Genomic DNA, 21,608 nt, shown 5'->3' on the forward strand with positions numbered 1-21,608 from the left:
TAATCACCAGTAGCATAAGCAACTTGAAAATATTTAAAGAATAAAGTTATTTTCCTGACTAGTTAAAAATACAACATATATTTCTATAAAACAAAGAAATAAATACTAAGTACTGTTTTAAAAATCCATAGCCTCTGAATAATTATCCTTTTAGAATTTTTTTTGACAAAGAAAACCATTAAATGGAAGAAAAAATATCACACACAAAAAGATTCATAACATAACATCTAAAAAAAATTAAACACAAATTATATCTTCAAACCTAAGAGAATGTTTTAAAATTATGGTATGGTGACTACTAATTCAAAATTATTATTTAAATTACATTAAGACAACAAATAAAGTAATCATAAATAAAATAATTATCTCTAATAATACTAAGGGAAGGAAAATGTTTATAGTAAGTAAAATAAGCAGAATACAATAAAACATAATAAATATCCAAAAATAATAATAGAGTTGAAGAGGATTAAAGTGAGAAATGTTTGCATTTTAATTTTTCAATATTCTATTTAATATTATTATATTGCATTAATAATTTTTGAAAGGAAAAAGTTATGTATAACTGAGCAGCAGATCTTTGAAAAAACCGTTCTCTTGGACAAAACTAGAAGACATTTTTCAGTTAAAAGGATACAAAATATATGTAGCAAAATAAGCTACAAGTACTTCTACATAAAAGGTGTCCTTATATTTGGATAAAACTTTCCCTAGAGCCTTGGCATCATCCATATCTCTGGGAACCTTCATATTCACTCTTTCTTCTCTAAAAAAAATAAAATTAAAGTGAAAAATTTTAAAGCAGAAATTTGCCAAGATAATTAACATTACAGTCAGTCAACTTCAAAACATAAAGTTTTATCCAAAATGATGCCTTGATCTATAATATATTAAGCATAAATTCAAAAATTTTAACTTTAAAAGTCCATACATTTTTTAATGCTTTAATATAATCAATATGAGGAATGTACTCTATATATGAAAGTTCATGGTGACCCAAACTAGATGGGTTTTTTAAAGCATTTGTTCCAACTCTGGTATAAATTTTGAATTAAGAAATGCACCACTGATGCTAGCAATATTTAAAACATTTTTACCATCATTTTGGGTAATCCTCATGATAAGCTAAAGTCAATAATCAATTACAACTGAAATTAAGTAAACATTTTATTAAATTTTATAATTTATACCTTTTCTGGAATATTCCAGCTCAGAATTCAGAAAACTTAAACATTTTCTATGCTATACACCTGAAACTAACATAACATTGTATGTCAACTATAATTAGAAAATAAGTTTCAAAAAACTTTAACATTTTCCCCCTTTCTATTAATTTTACTTTATATTTGGTTTCTTGTTTGGAACTGAATAATTTCTTGCTTATAAAAGCCTCGAATAATCACTTTTGCATTTAATGTATATTGTGCCCATTTGTTTACATGATAAAATGTAACTGACCTTGCAGAACAATGATAGAATACTGCTGAAGTCCTAAAAAATAGGTAAATGCCCGGTTGATGTGGCTCAGTGGTTGAGCATCGACCCAAGAACCAGAAGGTCACAGTTCAGTTTGATTCCCGGTCAGGGCACATGACCAGGTTGCAGGCTCATCCCCAGTAGGGGGTGTGCAGGAAACACCCAGTCAATGATTCTCTCTCATCATTGATGTTTCTATTTCTATCCCTCTCTACCTCTCCCTTCCTCTCTCGGAAATCAATAAAAACAAAAAAGGAAAAATAGCAGGTAAACGAAAATGGGTTTTCTCACTATAAATTTTAAAACTGCCACATGTATGCTTATACACACATATAACACAAACATAGACAGAAATAAGCAGAACAACAGGTTTATAATAATACATTATTATATACATGTGATGTTATTCTTAAAGCAGAGTGAAAACAAAGACAACCTTAATCTATACTCTACATTATTTCCCTCTTTCAATCAGTTCTCTATTTCCTAATCTCTGATCAAAACCAGAAAGAATCTAAAATTCAATCATACTAATATTAACATAATACATGCTATCTTCCCAAAGGCATTTCAAGAAATCAAAGTATTAAAATATATATTAAGTTTCACTATAAATTTTTAAGCATAAGTAATTGTTAGTGAAAGGAATTTAGAGGAAACAGTAACTTCCTGGTACTTTGAAATCAGATTTCAGTTACCTGTTACCACACCAGGCTGGCCCTGGTTGAAAGTCTAACTATATTTCAGTCTTTTGCAAGGTCCATTTCACTGTGGAAAGTACATATTGAGACCATATTATTTCCATAAAACAGGGGGGGGAAAAAGTGCTAGGAGACGCAGAAGTAATGGATGAGGAAACTAGTGAACAGAAGACAAAAATTAGTCATAAATTAAAGTAAGAAGGGAGAAAACAGGGATGGATAAAAAGGGGAAAGCAGAGAAGATATCACTATTTTTCAAAAAACAGGTCAATATCTATTATATTAGTAGACTGTAAAATAAATTTACTTGATCACTACTATCATTAAAAAATAAAATGCAATAAACCAAATAATTTAGAAAATATCAGAAACCACCACTTGTTTCACAAAACTTTAAGTTAGTTTTATATGTATATATGTATGCAAGTGAAGGGAGAAGAGGAGAAGGAGGTAAGCACATACATATATGCAAGATCATTAAAAACATTAGGCCTTAATTAGAGGAGCAGTGCTAGAAAAACCTTTCATAGAAAATCAAGAGGTATATTTGGAAAGAAGTAATTTTTTTAAAGAATATATTTTATTGATTTTTTTTTTTTTTTTTAGAGAGGAAGGGAGAGATAGAAACATCAATGATGAGAGAGAATCATTGATTGGCTGCCTCCTGCACACCCTCTACTGGGGATTGAGCCCACAACCTAGGCATGTGCCCTTGGCTGGAATCGAACCTGGAACCCTTCAGTCTGCAGGCCAATGCTCTATCCATTGAGCCAAACCAGCTAGGGCAGAAGTAACTTTTTTTAAATATGTTTTTATTGATTTTAGAGAGAAAAGAGAGAAACATCAATGAGAGAGAAACATCCATCCACTGCTTCCTACATGCCCCCTACTAAAGATCAAGCCCACCACCAGGGCATGTGCCCTGACCGAGGATCGAACCGGCAACCTTTTGGTACATGGGACAACACTCAACCAACTCTTACCGGCCAGGGCAAGGAGTATTTAAATAACAGTGTCAATATCAATATGAACTTGCTACAAGCTGTGAGAGCTGATATACAATCACCATGACAGTTCTATTGTTTAAAATTAGTTTAACTTTTAATCTACAGATATCTAGATATTTTTAGTTTCTTTCAGTATACTTACTCACTAAGCTGAGGAAAATTTTTATATACCAAAAACATAACAAAAGCCGCAGATAAGAAAATGGACACCAATATAAGAAGTGACATTCTTGCCGACCCAGCTTCTGCACAGGCTTTTTCTAAAACAAATAAAAAAAGATGTTATAATTACAATAAATATAAAAGAAGACAGTATTCCAAAGCAGCAAATAATTTCCTTAAAGGCTTTCCTCCCAAAAAGCTATTCACACTTTTGCCCAAAACACTGTAACATTAAATTTTACATATAGTTATATTTGACATTTATTAACCAGACATGGTACTTTTCTGCCTATATCCATTTTATTTTTAAAATATGTTTTTATTGATTTTAGAAATGGGAAGGTGGCAGGAGGGATAGAGAGGAACATCAATTGGCAGCCCACAACACGGGCATGTGCCCTGGCCAGGAATCGGATTGGCAATTTTTTGGTGCAAGGGACCATGCCCAACCAACTGAGCCACTCCAGCCAGGTCTGGCCTATATCCATTTTAGAAGCATAAAAAAAACCCACCAGAATTTGTAGCATTGGTTTGTTGATAAACCAAAGGGGGAAAATGGGTATTGCTCAAAGTGCTATCACTGACTTTCAATTTTATTATCTACTAGAGGCCCATTGCACAAAATTCATGAACGGGTAGGGTCCCCAGGCCTAGCTAGCGAACAGGGCCGATCAGGGCCTTCTGGCGGCCGGCCAGGGCCTTCCTTCATCTGCGACGCCCCCCCTGGTGGTCAGCACATGTCATAGTGAGCAAGCAAACTCCTGGTCTTCCAGTGGAACTCCAGAGGGGACATTTTTGCATATTAGCCTTTTACATATATAGATATTGGGAGGTGACAGCATAGACAGAAAGTAGCCTCTTAGGAAAAATGAGGTACTCTGGCAATTACTTCAACTGTCATAAAAACCTAGAGATTTTGCTAATGCAGTGATTTTCTACTTTTTTAATCTCATGGCATACATCAATGAATTACTAAAATTCTGTGGCACTGACAAAAAAAAAAGTATAATTTTGATTCATTGACACCAGACAGCTATTATGTTGACTGTTGTCATTTTTTTATTTAACAATCTAAGGGAAAAGAGGTCAGTGCCCCTGACTAAATAGTCAGGTATTGCATATTTTAAAAATTCTTGCAGCACTGCCATGGCACACCGAATAAAAATTGCTGTACTAATGCAACTGGTTAATGTTTCTCTTTACACCAAGGGCTTCAGAATATAGTTGAACCTCAAATGCATCTGGGTGGCTCTGTCTGTGATTCCAAGAATGGGACAATTTGTTTGCATTCCCTCACAAGTTAATATTAATATTACCTTTAAAATTTTATGCAAGATAAAAGTATGAAATGAGATCCAGGAAATAGCAAGCAGAAGAATTAGCAGGCTCTTTTTCCCTAGAAGCAGTCAATAGTATACCTTAATAGTATTCACTGGTGAAGAGACAGATACATTATCTCATGATAACACTCATGAGATTTAAAAAATATATGTATACTATAATTAGGATTTATTGGTTTCAGTTCTCTGAGAATGGATCTACCACTATACCCCACCCAACCACTGTCTATATAACTTTTATTCATGCTTTTATGAAGTATGCTTTTACTCTATTCAGTTTAGCAAATCATTCTTCATGAACATTTATAAAGGTGTATCAGGCAAATGTCATTGCCTGCTCTAGTAAGACTCCCCTTCTCTGGCAACTAGCACCTTTCCCATGTCCATCCCCCCTCTCCAAAGAGGCTAATATCATTGGCCCTATTCTTACCATGTGATCCCAAACATAGAAGGCTAACTCACGCAAGGTTGGATACCTGATCCAAGTAGAAACAATTCATTCCTAAGCATCTAAACTAGGAAAAATTGATACTGCTGTCAAGATCTTGAGGCTGAAAAGTCAAACAATACAGGCCACATTCAATAACATGGCAAGCCAAAGACATGTACCAGAAAACATAAGAGGGGAGATTGGAACAGAAATCCAAAGAGCAGAAATGGGAGATATAGATCAGCTAGTGGATTTTTAACTTTCCGCTTCACCTGAAGCCTGGCTAGATTATTTCTTGCTCATTGATACCAGTGAGATTGTCTCTTATATTCTTAGAACAACTTCCTTATTTATTTATTTACTTACTTACTTACTTACTTACTTACTTACATCCTCACCCGAGAATATTTTTCCATTGCTTTTTAGAGAGAGTGGAAGAGAGAGGGAAAGGCAGAGAGAAATATCGATGTGAAAGAAACACACTGATTGGTTGCCTCCTGCTCTGACCAGGGCCCAGGCCAGGGAGGAGCCTGCAACCAATATACATGCCTTGACCAGAATCGAACCTGGGACCCTTTGGTTCACAGGCCAACGCTCTATCCACTGAGCAAAACCAACTAGGGCCAACTTCCCTTTTTATTTGTGCTGGTTTAAACAGATTATCGTTCCTTTCAACCCAAAAGCTTTAACTTTCATGTTATCTTCTGTCTCATTATGAGTTTTATGTTACAACTGAATTAGCAAGATTTTGCTCAATTCTATGTTGAACATAAAGCAATAGAAACCATCAAGCCCCTTCCTACTCAAAGCATGTTCTGTGAACTACAAGAACCAGTTTCATCAGTGAGCGTGTTGAAACTGCAGATTTTCAGGCCAAAATCCCAGACCTACTAAATCAGAATCTGTATTTTAATAAGATACCCAGGAGATCTGCATGCACAGAAGCAACAATCTGATTCACCCTACCTATTTTAAAGGTAAGTGAATAGAGGCCCAAAGGAGGTTACACTATTAAAAAAAAAATACTAAGCAACCAAATAATGTTAAGTATATCTCCAAGGCATTTTACTATCAATTTACAGTTAATTCATAATCTCTGCTGAAACACCAATTGCTTAGGTTAATGCTTTAATATACTAAATGTAAATTATTCTTACTTTTTCATTAAAGCAGGTTTTCTAAAAGACAATATAAGGTTTATTGAATTCTAGTATGTGAACACTAAGGTTAAAAAATGTTCTTTTCCAATTTTCTATAATGTATACATATCACAAATCAGTCTAACCTCTCAACTAGCACCCACCATTTTAACTTTGTTATGTTTCATCTTAATCACAAAAAGAACTTTACTTCAAAAAGCAAGACACAAATAGAAATTTATCTGCTCATATCATACTTCTAAAATGCACTGCAGGAAAAAAATCTATACATATAAAAGGCTAATATGCTAAGTGTCTGTCCAGGTTATGTAGCAACGCCTGGCTTCCTCTCCCTAGTGATAACTAGCCTCCCTGCAGTTTCTTCAGCCCAGGAACATGACTTGCTTTATAGCCAGGTACAAACATTTCACACTTGGACCAAATGTCTGTGAAGTATTTTCCCATGCCTCATCTCATTTGATCCTCACAGAAGTCCTTGAGTAGGTAGATAAGAGACTTGGTGGAAACCGATTTTCTTTTCATTAGAAAAGAAAACAGAGATTTAGAAAGTTTAGAAATTTGACCCGACTGAAAAGAAGTAAGACATGGTGGACTTTGAAAATGACTTCAAGTTTCTCACTGTGCAGAGTATAGTCAAACACTGCTGCAGTTAAATATTTCACCCTTGCGTTTTCCTTGCGTGATCTACAATAATAATCTGCTTTGTGTTGATATTTACTGTTGTGTTGCTCACAATTACCTGAAAGAGAAGTTGGGGTGCTTCACTGGGCTGGAAAAAGTTTAGCTACATCAGAAAGCAGGTCTAATTAAGCAAGTTTATTCTATATACTAGAAGCCCGATGCACGAAGATTCGTGCTAGAATGAGTTTTCCTTTCCCTGTATGTTGGCACCGCCTTCCCACTCCAGCCCAGCCCCTTTCTGCTCAGGCCCCAGAGCCGCCTCTTTCTGCTCCAGCCCCGCCTTCCCATGCTGCCCAGAGGCCCTGAGAGACAGGGGTGGGGCAGAACGCCTGTGTTGTCGCCATGGTGATGACACAAGCGTCCTGCCCTCCCCATCCCTCAGCGCCTGTGTATGCAAATTAACCAACATCTTTGCTGGGTTAATTTGCATATCACTCCTTATTGGCTGGTGGCATAGCGGAGGTACGATCAATTTACATGTTTGTCTATTACTAGGTAAGATACTAGAGGCCCAGTGCATGAAATTTGTGTAAGAGTAGGCCTTCCTTTCCCTGGCTGCCAGCTCCGGCTTCCCTCTGGCACCCGGGACCCGGGCTTCCCTCGCTTCGTCCGGAAGGTCATCTGGAAGAACATCTGGTATAATTAGCAATTATAATAAAAGCATAATATGCTAATTAGACTGAACAACCAAACGTCCTTCCGGACAAAGCCGGGGCGAAGGCTGAGGCAAGCCACCACGGCTGTGAGGGCCAAGCCCCTCGCACAAATTTCGTGCATCGGGCCTCTAGTTATAGATAAAAGGCTAAGTTGACTTGCGCATGTGTGATACATATAAAGCTCTCATTGGCGCCAGTTGTACACATGTTTCGATCTGTCATTGTCGATCATGAATTTGGCTGACACTTTTTTTTTTTAAAATATATTTTATTGATTTTTTACAGAGAGGAAGGGTGAGGGACAGAGAGAAACATCGATCAGCTGCCTCCTGCACACCCCCCACTGGGGATGTGCCCGCAACCAAGGTACATGCCCCTGACCGGAATTGAACCCGGGACCCCTCAGTCCACAGGCAGACGCTCCATCCACTAAGCCAAACCGGCCTCGGCTGGCTGACACTTCTTTTATAGAGAAAGGGCGAATAGTGATCTTTTTTTTTTTTAATATATTTTATTGATCTTTTACAGAGAGGAAGAGAGAGGGATAGAGAGTTAGAAACATTGATGAGAGAGAGACATCAATCAGCTGCCTCCTGCACACCTCCTACTGGGGATGTGCCCACAACCAACTACATGCCCTTGACTGGAATTGAACCTGGGACCTTTCAGTCTGAAGGCTGATGCTCTATCCACTGAGCCAAACCGGTTAGGGCGCGAATAGTGATCTTAAAATATTTCTTCTAAATAATTTCCTTTCAATGTGCATGAATCCGTGCACTGTGCCACTAGTGGGACCATAAAATAATACAAAAGACACCTTCAATGAAAAATAAAACCAAGCATACCTGCCTTTTAAAAAAAATCCTCACCAGAGGATATGCTGTGTGTGTGTGTGTGTGTGTGTGTGTGTGTGTGTGTGTGTGTGTTTATTGATTTTAGAGAGAGGAAGGAAGAGAGGGAGAGAGGTGAGGGGAAAAGAGGAGAAGTGTGAGGGGCAAGAAGGAGGGAGGGAGAGAGAGAGAGAGAGAGAAAAAAACATTGATGTTAGAGAGAAATTTCCATCGGTGCCTCCTGTACACACCCTGACTGGGGATCAAATCCGAAACCTAGGTATGTGCCCTGACTGGGAAGTGAATCTGCAGTCTTTTGGTGTACGGGAGGACAATCAACTGAGCCACCCAGTCAGGACAATGGTATGCCTACCTCTTAATACTCTAGTTCAAACATGTCAAATGTATGGCCCACAGGCCACATGCGGCCTACAATGAATATTTTTGCAGCCCAGCCAATATAACGGTGTGTAAAAAACGTTTTAATAAAAATTTCATAGCTTAATTTTTATAATATCCTGTTATACACAATTCTATCTAATAAAGAGGGAATATGCTAATTTACCCTCATGCTGTTGCAAAGATGGCAATGCCCATAATCAATAAAGAGGGACTATGCTAATTGACTGCCCCACCCTCAAAGATGGCAGCGCCCAAAGCCACAAGATGGCGGCGCCCAGTCCACTCAGCCCCACTGGGGTAGCAGGCGCACAGCAAAGCCTGGCCTGCCCCCAGGGGGCGGGCCCGGCCATTCCGCGCGCCTGCCTCTGGAGTCCCCCATTCCCCTCAGCCCCCCAGCAGCCCAGGGTTGGCCCAAGACGCAGGCAAGCCTTGGATGGCAGCTGCCCAGCCAACGCATAAGGTGTAGGCAAGCCTCAGATGTCAGCTGCCCATCTGCCCAGGGCCAGCCCGAGGCGCAGGCAAGCCTCAGATGGTGGCTGCCCAGCCGCCCAGTGCCACCTGAGGCTCAGGTAACCAGGGCCAGCTGAGGCTTGCGCTGCCAGCAGTGGCAGCAGAGGTGTGATGGGGCATCGCCTTCCCCTTGATTGCGGGTTGCCTCCCGCCCCTGAGGGCTCCTGGACTGTGAGAGGGGGCAGGCTGGGCTGAGCGACCCCCCTCCAGTGCATAAATTTTCATGCACCGGGCCTCTAGTTATTAATAATGAACTACAACTTTCGCTAATGACTGATTACTATAATCGTGTTGCATTCATTTCCCTTATGCGCCTTACACATAGGCGCACCACTTCTATCCTCTAATACAAGTAGTGAATATTTTAGCAGCAGGTTGCCATGTCATTAGTCTTGTACTGACTTTGTTTGGTGTGCGCAATCGGAAATATTTCACTTTTGGAGAACAAAAAAATACTTATTTTGGTTACACTTATTAATTTGTGCAGTTATTCAGTGTTTGGTAAGTTAATGTTCAAGAAAAAATATTTTTATTAAAATGTTCTATTATTTTACGTTAATGATTACTCATTTATTTCAGCCCTTTGTATTTAGCATGTCTCTTTTGAAATAAACCTACATTTCTATGAAAATTAAAGTTTTTGGTTTTTTTGCGGCCCACATAAACTTAAACCTTGTTTATTTGACCCATGTTAGCCTTTGAGTTTGATATGCTTGTTCTAGTTCAGTAATCTATTTACGTATTTGTATACATGCTCTCTTGCAGAACAGAGAATTAAACAGAGACTGTAAACATCTGAGGTGGGTCAAATACTAGTATGAAAAGATCCTTGTAGAATTTTATGACAACAAATGCCAAATTGCTCACTACATTTTTGCCCAAATTCTGATATCTAATTCAATGCATATCTTGAAGACTCTTAATAAATCATATCTACTCACCCTGGAAAAAAAAAACAATCCTCCAAAAGTTACAAAAATATCCAGTGCACACTAAAGCCAATTCAAACAAAAATCCCTATTTAAACACAAACTGTTCTCACAAGGCTAAAATGATTATTTTCCTACTTTATTAAATAAAGATGTACTCTACTACAAAAGGAATTAAAAGCCCAGCGACCGAACGGCGGAACGACCAGAACAACAGGTCGACCAAGTACTATGATGCACACTGACCACCAGGGGGCAGACGCTCAATGCAGGAGCTGCCCCCTGATGGTCAGTGCACTCCCACAGTGGGAGGTCCGCTCCACTGACTGGGATGAGCAGTGCTCCCACAGCGGGAGCAGCCGCACAGAGGGTGGATCCACAGCTGCTCAGAGGGCGGGTCCACAGCCGCTCAGCTGACCAAGATGAGTGGTGCTCCCACAGCGGGCCGATCCCCGCAGGCCATGCCCCCCATCAGTGCATGAACCCGTGCACCAGGCCTCTAGTATATAAATATTGAGTATTTTGACATAGTTTTCGATAGGTTGACATCAAAGCAAAGACAAATTGCCCTGGTCAGGTGGCTCAGTTGGTGGAGCATTGTCCCCTACACTAAAGAGGTTGCAAGTTCGATTCCAAATCAGGGCACATACCTAGATTGCAGGTTCAATACCTAGTTGCGGTGGGTAGGAGACAACTAATCCATCTTTCTTCCTCACACTGATGTTTCTCTCTCTCCCTCCCTCCCTTCTTCTCTCAATAAAAACAATAACAACAACAACAAATAACAGGTTAACATAAGTGTATAGTCTGTACGATTTTTCTGGAGGCCTATTACTTCTTCAAGGTATGCTACTTTTAAATCAATCTGGCACTAATTTGTCCTTACTTTCCACTTACTTCCTTGCTAGAATCAGGCCCAGAGTACAAAAAGTACTGATACAAATAATTTAGTATTAAGGGTATCTTTTAAACTCTTCAAAACCACAAATAACTTGATTTTTTGTTTTTTCATCCTGTAGATATTTGTGTACACAGAATAACATCTAAGAATAAATGGTTGGTTTTCTCCCCTTTCTTGGAACTTCTCTTAGGGTTTCTACTATGCAAGGTGTGCACTCAAATGTATAGTTGCTTAGTACTATCTGCTGAACATCGATTATGTAACAAATATTTTGCTCAACTCTTAAGAATCTGATGCTGCTCTTAGCTAGACCTCCAAGGAATGTTAAAAGGGGCTTTGAAGTTTATAGAAAAGCAAGATTAATGGGCTAGAGTGATGGAAGCAAGATTCAAAGAACAGGTGGAAATTTAGTTGAAGACTCAAAGATGAGAAAAGAATATACAGCCTTGCCCTAGCCAGTTTGGCTCAGTGGATAGAGTGTTGGCCTGCGGACTGAACGTCCTCGGTTCGATTCCGGTCAAGGGCACATGCCTGGGTTGCGGGCTCGATCCCCAGTAGGGGGTGTGCAGGAGGCAGCCGATCAATGATTCCCATCATTGATGTTTCTCTCTCTCTCTCTCCCTTCTTCTCTGAAATCAATAAAAATATTATTTTAAAAAAAGAATATACAGCCTTCATTGATCAGTTGCCTCCCATATGCACCTTGACCAGGGATAGAACCCGCAACCTAAGTACATGACCTGACTGGGTATGGAACCTGCAACCTTTTGGTATATGGGCCAAACATTCCAACTAACTGAGCCACCCGGCCATGTCTAAACATATTTTGAAGACTTCAACAGGTAACACAGTTCTCTTAAATTAAAAATTAGCCCAACCAGGTGTGGCTTAGCGGTTGAGTGTTGACCCAGGACCCAAGAGTCACTGATTTGATTCCTGGTCAGGGCACATGCCCAGGTTGCTGGCTCCATCCCCAGTAGGGGGTGTGCAGGAGGCAGCCAAGCAATGATTCTCTCTCATCATTGATGGCTCTATCTCTCTCTCCCTCTCCCTTCCTCTCTGAAATCAATAAAAACATATTTTAAAAAAAAAAATTAAATAAGACATTTAACATGCTAGTCCTAAAAATTAAACTGTAATATTTTTCTTCCCATTATGAACTCACCAGTCCTAAGTAAAGAGATAGAGGGGAGAAAGGTGTCAGACAACATTTAACTGGACTACAGAACACTAACTACTCTGAGAGTTCTTTGAGTACACATCTCTGATTGCTACCTGTCTTCCAGTTGAATGATGAAATATATAGACACTTGAACAAATTAACCTCCAAGTTCATTTTCTTCACTTTCTAAAATTAGGCAAACTTTTGTAAACATTGTGTTCAACAGTAATACACACACAAACACTGATAAGAATGCAATAAAATTAAGTGACATTCCATTCTGAAGCCCTCTTTCACACAAACTGGTTAATAGGGAAAGCTGGCTATTATGATTCAAAAATCCTTTTTGAGTATAATCCTAATAAGCCCAGATACTAGCCTGTAACTCATTTAGTTCTAAACAGATAAAAGGTAAAGAATTTGTTCTAAGGATAACTCTACACCTAAGTGTATAGCGTATATACAGGGTGTCCCCCAAAAATGTATATGCACTTTGAATGATTATAAAGTCAGTGTTTATTAATATACAGTTCATTTTCAAATTTTAAAAGATTCTACAGAAATGAATATATTTTTTTTTATCAATGCGTGTTTTCAAATGAATACATTTTTAAAATCAATGTGTGTGTGTTTTTTTTAATCGATGCCCGTTCTGGACCAGGCACTGCTGATAACTCGAAGCAATGGAATCGCAAACATCAAGAATAATTTCATTCAGTATTTGTGTGCTCTCAATTCGTTGACTGTTACTGATTTTGTACTGTAAACTTTATCTTTTATGTATCCCCATTAAAAAAAAAGTCTAGTGGCAAGTTAGGATAAATTTTCTTTGTTCAAAGTTTAGTCTGGCTTTACCCATTATTTAAAATCAGTAAAACTGTGAAAATTGAGTGAGTTATCAGCTATTAAAGTATGTATACATTTTGGGGGGACACCCTATATTTACAATGTGCCTTCTTCTTGCATTAGACACATGTGTCATTAAGCATTTAGAGCTATCCACACCAGTACTTTGTACATTCATTTAACCTCTAATTCTTCCATCATCAGAATCATCCCATTATCTGCTTTCTAACCCCCTCCCAGGCCAAAGGTACTGTTAGAAAAAGTCAGATCACTGTGCTCCCTTGGCCTAGAACAAGTCCACATGTCTTTCTATCTTCAATTAAGATTATCATTGGGAAACAATAATTTTTTTACAGCATTCTCCAGAGGGCTATTTCAAATCTCTTCAAGCCTTTAATTTTACCTTCCACTACTACCAACCAATGACACTGCCTCCACATTTAGTGAGCTCCCAATCTCTAACTCAAGATCTGCTCACAAAATTATCTTCCCTTGTCCCGTTCCCCTTATCTTTGCATTAAATGCCAGCATACTTCCTTTCAGATATTGCTCTCAGAATTATTTCTCCATTCACTCAGTACAAGTACCTTTTCTTACAAGTACCTTTTCTCTACTTCTAATATGTATATATACATCCTAAAAAAGCCTAATTTAACCTTAACGCCCCTGTACTAATTTCCTATTTCTCTTATTACTTACATATCAAAACCTTTTGAAAATCAAAATCTTCCTATGTCTCTAAGATCTTAGGAATGACTCTTAATGGTCATCTAGTCCACTTGTTCTCAATATTCTGTTTCCGTTAGACCTACTTGATCCCATCATGAAAGAAGCAAAGATACATCTCTCCTGAGAACATAACTTTACAGGGACTCTAACAAGTTTTTAAGGTCACAAGAATCTAATGTAGTACTATTAGAAGTAAATTTTATTTCAAGGACTTTCAAATTTTTAAATTATTAATACAAGTGGTAATATCATCAAGCATAAATTTAAACAGTTAAAATAACTATAAATTACCAAAAGAATAACCATTAAAAGTCACAGAAAGTATGTTTGTAGGTAGCAGAAGAAACAGCACTACCTATTTTGCATAAAAGCTCATTCTCTTAGGGCGTATGCCCTACAACTCTGCTACCATTCAACCCACACACCCTCACTCACTATCATCTGGTTCAATGTGCCTTTCAGGCACCTCCCCCCACTCACTGAAGACTGAGACCAAGCTTATAGCAAACTTCTTCATAATCCTAAAGCAGTGATCGGCAAACTCATTAGTCAACAGAGCCAAATATCAACAGTACAACAACTGAAATTTCTTTTGGGAGCCGAAAACCGACTTCTGCGCATGGGCCACGAAGTTTCAATCGCACTGTACGTGCGCTCCCGCATGTGGTATTTTGTGGAAGAGCCACACTCAAGGGGCCAAAGAGCCGCATGCGGCTCGCGAGCCGCAGTTTGCCGACCACTGTCCTAAAGGATTCATCATCCATTTGTATGATCCACCTAGCCTCAAAATTTTTAGACCTTCATTTCTATTCAACTTTAGCCAATCACTTCCAGGGGTACACTAAGTTCTCACATCACCTAAGACTGCTCTACCACGGACATTTTAAACTCCAATATGTCATTCTTTGATTGCTTGTATTCTTTCTTGAGCTTACTCACTCCATTTTCTACCTTCTGTTGGATTCCTCACTTCTATTCCTTTCATGAAAACACAGCCTGGACTTGATAGTGTATCATCTGAAGCAGCACCTTTGATTGGAATCCTTATCCTTTCCTTGTATGTACTCTAACCCAAAATCGGTGTTATAAGTTCACTTTCTTCATTCCTACTCTCTTTTCTAGGTGTAGGAACAGGCTGCCCCAATCAGGTTATTCTTACCTTCTGACAATAGTGCATTTGATTGACAGTCTAATCAGAGTGAATAACCAGACTTTTATTGGTAATGTTAAGAAAATGATTCTCAAAATTAACAAGATAGCATTTAGCTACCTTCAAGAGGAATCAACACTAAAGCAAAGCTGACATCAAGTAAGCAGACCACGACATGAAAGAAATCTAATCGTGATGTTACCATTGAGCCACTGGTTCTAGACTGAAGCCAGTGAATCCCACTTAATCTCTCAACTTTTTAGTTCTATGAACCAATAAACACTTCCTTTTAGCAAGGGTTTAAATTGTGTTTTCTATTAAGTATAAGCCAAAGAATCCTGATACATAATATCTGGATTGAGACTGACATCAACAAATCAGGCTAATAATACATTGGTTAATGTCCAGTTGCCAATTTTAATCTAACTTTAGTTCCCAGTTATCAGCAACCAGAGCTTTCTTTTTCCTCTTAGCTAGTACCTTGCTCATAGCAGATCCTCAAAGAGCATTTGTTGAAACAAATTAGCATGGCAGGTTCTAGAATAAGCATCTCAGAGGATTTATTGTCCAAGTTCTAGCAATATTATCTTCTAAAAGCAATAAAACCAACTTCAAGACAGTGTTTCTCAAACGTTTTTGCCTGCATTCCACAATAAGCAATGTATTTTATATCATGATCTGGTACACACAAAATATGTATAACTGGCCCCAGCTGGTTTGGCTCAGTGGATAGAGTGCTGACCTGCGGACTGAAGGGTCCTGGGTTTGATTCTGGACAAGGGCACATGCCCGGGTTGTGGGTTCAATCCCCAGTGGGGGACAGCCAATCAATAATACTTTCTCCCTGGGTCCGGGTGAGGCCATGTGTCCCTGGATCCAGATGAGGCCTCTCGCACCTAGGCCCGGGTGAGGCCACGTGCCCCTGGGTCTGAGAGAGGCCACGCGCCCCTGGGTCCGGGTGAGGCCATGTGTCCCTGGATCTGGGTGAGGCCTCGCGCACCTAGGCCCAGGTGAGGCCACGTGCCCCTGAGTCTGGGAGAGGCCATGCGCCCCTGGGTCCGGGTGAGGCCATGTGTCCCTGGATCCAGGTGAGGCTGGGTCCCGGGTCCGGGTGAGGCCTCGCGCACCCAGGTCCGGGTGAGGCCACGCGCCCCTGGGTCCGGGTGAGGCCATGTGTCCCTGGATCCGGGTGAGGCCTCGCGCACCTAGGCCCAGGTGAGGCCACGTGCCCCTGGGCCTGGGAGAGGCCACGCGCCCCTGTGTCCGGGTGAGGCCATGTGTCCCTGGATCCAGGTGAGGCTGGGTCCCGGGTCCGGGTGAGGCCTCGTGCACCCAGGTCCGGGTGAGGCCACGTGCCCCTAGGTCTGGGAGAGGCCACGCGCCCCTGGGTCCGGGTGAGGCCATGTGTCCCTGGATCCGGGTGAGGCCTCGCGCACCTAGGCCCGGGTGAGGCCACGTGCCCCTGGGTCTGGGAGAGGCCACACGCCCCCTGGTCCGGGTGAGGCCATGTGTCCCTGGATCCAGGTGAGGCCTTGCGCACCTAGGTCCGGGTGAGGCCACGCACCGCTGGATCCGGGTGAGGCCATGTGTCCCAGGTCCAGGTGAGGCCACGTGCCCCTGGGTCTGGGAGAGGCCACGCGCCCCTGAGTCCGGGTGAGGCCATGTGTCCCTGGATCCGGGTGAGGTCTCACGCACCTAGGTCCTGGTGAGGCCACGTACCCCTGGACCCGGGTGTGGCTGGGTCCCTGGGCCCAGGTGAGGCCACGCGCCCCTGGGTCCGGGTGAAACCACGCGCCACTGGACCCGATGGGGTTGGGTCCCTGGGCCCGGGTGAGGCCATGTGCCCCTGGGTCCGGGTGAGGCCTTGCGCCCCTGGGTACGGGTGAAGCCGGATCCTGGGTCCGGGTGAGGCCGTGTGCCCCTGGATCCATCTGGGTGAGGCAGGGTCCCGGGCCCGGGTGAGGCCACGCGCCCCTTGGGTCTGGGTGAGGCCACGTTCCCCTTAGTCCGGGTGAAGCCGTGCCCCTGGGTCCGGCCGAGACCAAACCAGAGGGAGTCGGACCTCCGTTACCACCATTTGTCCACCATCCAGAGCTGAGGGGTCAGTGCTGACATGTACACATGAGGAGCTGGTGGACATTGAAATTGGGTTTCGGAGGAACTGTTGGTCCAGAAAGAAACTCGCTACAGACTGATTTGTTTGCCTGTCAGCGTAACTACTATTGCTCGTCTCACATTCAGTTCTTATAAGTATATATCTAGTGACATATGATCTCGCTCATCTAGGGGAGATGATGAACAACATAGACTGAGGAACAGGAACAGAACCAGAAACAGGGAGGCATCGATCGGACTGTCGGGCCTCGGAGGGAGGATAGGGGAGGTTGGGAGGAGGGGGGAGAGATCGACCAAAGGACTTGTGTGCATGCATATGAGCCTATCCAATGGTTAAGTTCAACAGGGGGTTGGGGCATCCATGGGGAGGGGTGTGGGATGGGAGTCGGGGGATGAGGACAAATGTGTGACACCTTGATCAATAAAGAAATTAAAAATAATAATAATAATAATACTTTCTCATCATTGATGTTTCCGTCTCTCTCCCTTTCCCTTCCTCTCTGAAATCTATCTATCTATATATCTATATATATGTATATGTGTGTGTGTGTATTAAAAATCTATATAACTAAAAAGAAATTCAAAGAAAATATCCCCTACTATCTGTAAAGCACTCTGCTATTTTCTCTCTTTTTAAAAATGGCTCATCTTTACTATCAAATAGATTTCAACACTGCTCAAAAGGGTAATAATTTACATGTGGAAAAAACACGATTTTAGGAATTCTCTTAAGTAAAAATGGGGAACTTCTATGACTTGCTAGTAAACAGATCATCGAGGGCAAATAACACAAAAGAAAAGAAAATACCCTGTTCCAAGCACCCTTGCACACAGATTAGGGCAAGAGCTTTTTAAGTGGTTCTACCTCCTGTTTCTCACACTTCTTCATCATGCAATAATTAGATTTCAGTGTCATTCATTGCCTTCCTCAAGTCTTTACAGTAGTCCTTAGTCTGTAAGGCTCAGATGTTAGATTAGAGACCAGCGTCATGGCAACGCACACACCAAATGTACCAAACAATGCGTATACTATGTGAAATACTGCAAACATACCCACAATGACAACTACTTGTCAAAGTTAGGTAGATATGGCAATCAATAAAAACACAAATTTATTTAGTGTCATTAGTATGTATTTTTCAATTAAGCGTTACTAACAAATTTATCTGTTCTCTAAAACCTTTTCTTTTTTGAATGTCAAGTTACCATCTGCAGTGAACAAAAATTCCTTTTTTATAACCTGAAAAATCGGTGGCTAAGTATTTCAAATGACATCACATCACAAGCTGATTACCACCAGCAAGTAAATCAAAACCTCTTATGTTAAATTTCCTACCCACAAAAGGTCCAGAGAATCCCTAACACTAACTAGTGACAGACAAATAGAGACAGAGAAAGGAAGACAAGAAAAAGAAAAAAGTAGGAATCATTTTTTTTAAACTTTTTAATTGATTTTTAGAAAGGAAGGGAGAGAAAGATCGAAACATCAATGATGAGAGAGAATCGAACAGTGACCTTGTGGTTCATAGGTCGATCACTAAACCACTGACCCACGCCAGCTGGGTTTGCCTAGCCCTTTGAAGTCCTTCATACTATTACATAATTTTGAACATGCTATGGCCAACTTTATTTCCTACTAATTACAAAAATTCTTCACCCCTGATAAGTTACTCTCTTTATTGACACACATAAAGGGTTCACATTTACCTTCAATCCTATCCCCTTCTCTTATCCAAAACCTATTTATCCAAATCCAACTAGTCCATGAAGGCATGCTTTCACTTCTCTTCCCTCTATCTTCCTATAGATGTGTAGTCTACAGAAGTCATTTGACAGCATCATAAAAAATAACTGTGTTGTTCAAATGATAAAATAAGGTAAACAATTTAAAAGCACTTTGGAGGTTTCAAGGTTTTATTTTCGGAACAGAATTAGGTGTGTTTTTTTAAAAGGAATAGCCCTAGCTGGTTTGGCTCAATGGATAGAGCGTCGGCCTGCGGACTGAAGGGTCCCAGGTTCGATTCCAGCCAAGGGTACGTGCCTGGGTTGCGAGCTTGATCCACAGTGGAGGGCGTGCAGGAGGCAGCAGATCAGTGATTCTCTCTCATAGTTGATGTTTCTATCTCTCTCCCTCTCCCATTTTTAAAAAAGGAATAAATCAACTGACTGCTATTACAAAGTAAATGACAATCTTTTGGAATGTCCTACCTGGAAAACACTTTTCAGGAAAACCCTGGATTATTGTCACTCTCACTAGCATCATCTTCAAAACATTTATTTCATTTGAGTGGATTTCTACATTGAGAGCAATTCATTTCTGAGTTACTAAAGTTATTTGGCTCTACTGTCTATGCATAGAGCTTAAAAAGCCAAAGTACACTGGAGACATTTTAAATTATTTAAAAATAAAATATCATTTTCTGCTAGACACTCTTTTCATTTAATAATTTCAAATTCGATTCAAAAAGTATTTCAGCTGAATGTTAAACATACTATCTTCATATTTATAAATCTTAAGTGTACAATACTTTATTATTGACTATAGTTACAGTGTTGGTAGACACTCTTACAGTCCCTCTTCTTACCCATCACCGGTTGTGGAACACAATAGTGTGAGTAAGCTGAAGACAACATAATGGCCATTTGATAGGATCTCTTCAAGGTAATGGGCTTTAAAAGCATCTAAAGAACTTGATCATGTTAGTTGCCAAAAAGCAATGAAAAACCTTATGCCAAGGTGGAATCAAAATATTTAATTTCTAGTCGAAACCGGTTTGGCTCAGTGGATAGAGCGTCGGTCTGCGGACTGAAGGGTCCCAGGTTCGATTCCGGTCAAGGGCATGTACATTGGTTGCGGGCTCATCCCCGGTAGGGGGTGTGCAGGAGGCAGCTGGTCGATGTTTCTCTCTCATCGATGTTTCTGGCTCTCTATCCCTCTCCCTTCCTCTCTGTAAAAAATCAATAAAATATATATTTAAAAAAAAAAATTTAATTTCTAGGTATGCTTTTTTCTTTTTTTCTTTTTCTTAAAATAACATTTAAAGCCTCAAGAAATGCCAGAATGGTGTAGTGGGGGGAGAAAAGCTTGAGAGAGCTCTTATAGCTACAATAGTAATCGCTAACATTTAGCCCTTACTTCATACAAGCCAAGTATTACACTAAATCCTTCACATGAATTACTTCGTTTAATCCACGTACCAATCTAAACAGATATTATTAATTTTATCATCATCCCCACTGTGCAGCTTAGACACGAAGCTTTGAAAGATAACAAGTCCAAAGTCATAAGTTAAGTAGTAAAGCAGGGACTCAAACCCAAGTGTTCCTGCCACCTGGAAGTCACACCTGGACGTAGGTAAACCCTTGCTCTTAACGACTTGCATTACTAATCTGGCTTTGTCACTTTGTGCAAGTCATACAGCCACTCAGGGCCTCGGTCTCCTCATCTACAGAAATAAAAGCAACGAATGCCGAAGTTCCTTACAGCTCTCTAGCTTCAGTATTATCAACCTTACAACCTCCCGAGCGTCAACAAGCCAGTGCCGTTCCTTCTTTTAACTGAATTTAACTAAAACACTGTTTACGGCTCACCTACCAGGTGTCCCGCCTGGTGCTGGGCAGCGGCCCAAACCCAGGTCCCCCGTTCTCTCTCCTCTCGCCTGGGAGGGAACAGGCCCCATACCCGCCAGCAAATCCCCGGAACCCAGCTGGGGTCCTTTCCCCGCCGGAGCCCCTACCGGCACCCTCCCGCCTCAGATCCAGGCCCAGCTCTGGTCCCGGGATCCACTCACCCTTCAAGTGGTCTCTGCTGCCCGGCGCTGTGGGACCCCGCGTCCCCACAGCCCGGTCCCCCGCCGGGGTCGACTGGAGTGACCCCGTCTGCGATCTCTCGGCAATTCTGCCTTTCGCCATGGCTTCCAGCAGCCAAGGTGGAGGGGGCGGGGTGGTGCCGCGCCTCCTTAACAACAACTCCGCGTCAGGTTCTTGTAACACCCAGGACCACAGCCACAGCCAGTTCCGGGGCGACCACCCAACCCGAGTCGACCTCAGCCGGCCGGCGCAGTGACGCTCCGCGGACACCTGCAGCGCCCACTCGCACTAGGCTCCGCCCCGCGGCGCTCGCGCGCCCGCCCAGTGACCGCGAGACCAGTCAGGGACCCGGCCCGCCCCATTCACTGACCCGCCCCGCCTCGTGACTGCGGGGAGCATGCGCAGTGGCGGCACCGGAGTCACCCGGAGTGACTCGCGGAGCCAGACTCCTAGTGCGCAGCTTGAGTTATCCGGAAGTGCAGTTCGTGCGGCTTCAAACCCTTTGTCCCGGCCGCCGGAAGTGCCCGCGAATGACTGGTTCGTGGTTTGCAGGGGGGGCTGGTTCAGCCCGCTCCCATCTCCGCCAATTCCAAAGCTATTGTCTGGAATTC

At 41.5% G+C, this 21,608-nt stretch overlaps 1 protein-coding gene across 1 annotated transcript in view; it reads right to left on the reverse strand.

Moving 5' to 3' along the window:
- TMEM41B (transmembrane protein 41B) overlaps positions 1-21,291 on the reverse strand; it is a 32,498-nt gene extending 11,207 nt beyond the window's left edge. Inside the window, exons 1-3 of the mRNA XM_008151049.3 lie at positions 20,979-21,291; positions 3,327-3,444; positions 638-766 (exon numbers count right to left, since the gene is read on the reverse strand). Coding sequence (XP_008149271.1) covers positions 638-766; positions 3,327-3,444; positions 20,979-21,099 — 368 coding nt within the window. The 5' untranslated portion in view covers positions 21,100-21,291. The remainder of the gene's footprint in view (positions 1-637; positions 767-3,326; positions 3,445-20,978) is intronic.
- Between the last annotated feature and the right edge of the window lie 317 nt (positions 21,292-21,608).

The sequence above is a fragment of the Eptesicus fuscus genome, chromosome 13 (assembly GCF_027574615.1).
Source record: "Eptesicus fuscus isolate TK198812 chromosome 13, DD_ASM_mEF_20220401, whole genome shotgun sequence".
Taxonomy (NCBI): domain Eukaryota; kingdom Metazoa; phylum Chordata; class Mammalia; order Chiroptera; family Vespertilionidae; genus Eptesicus; species Eptesicus fuscus.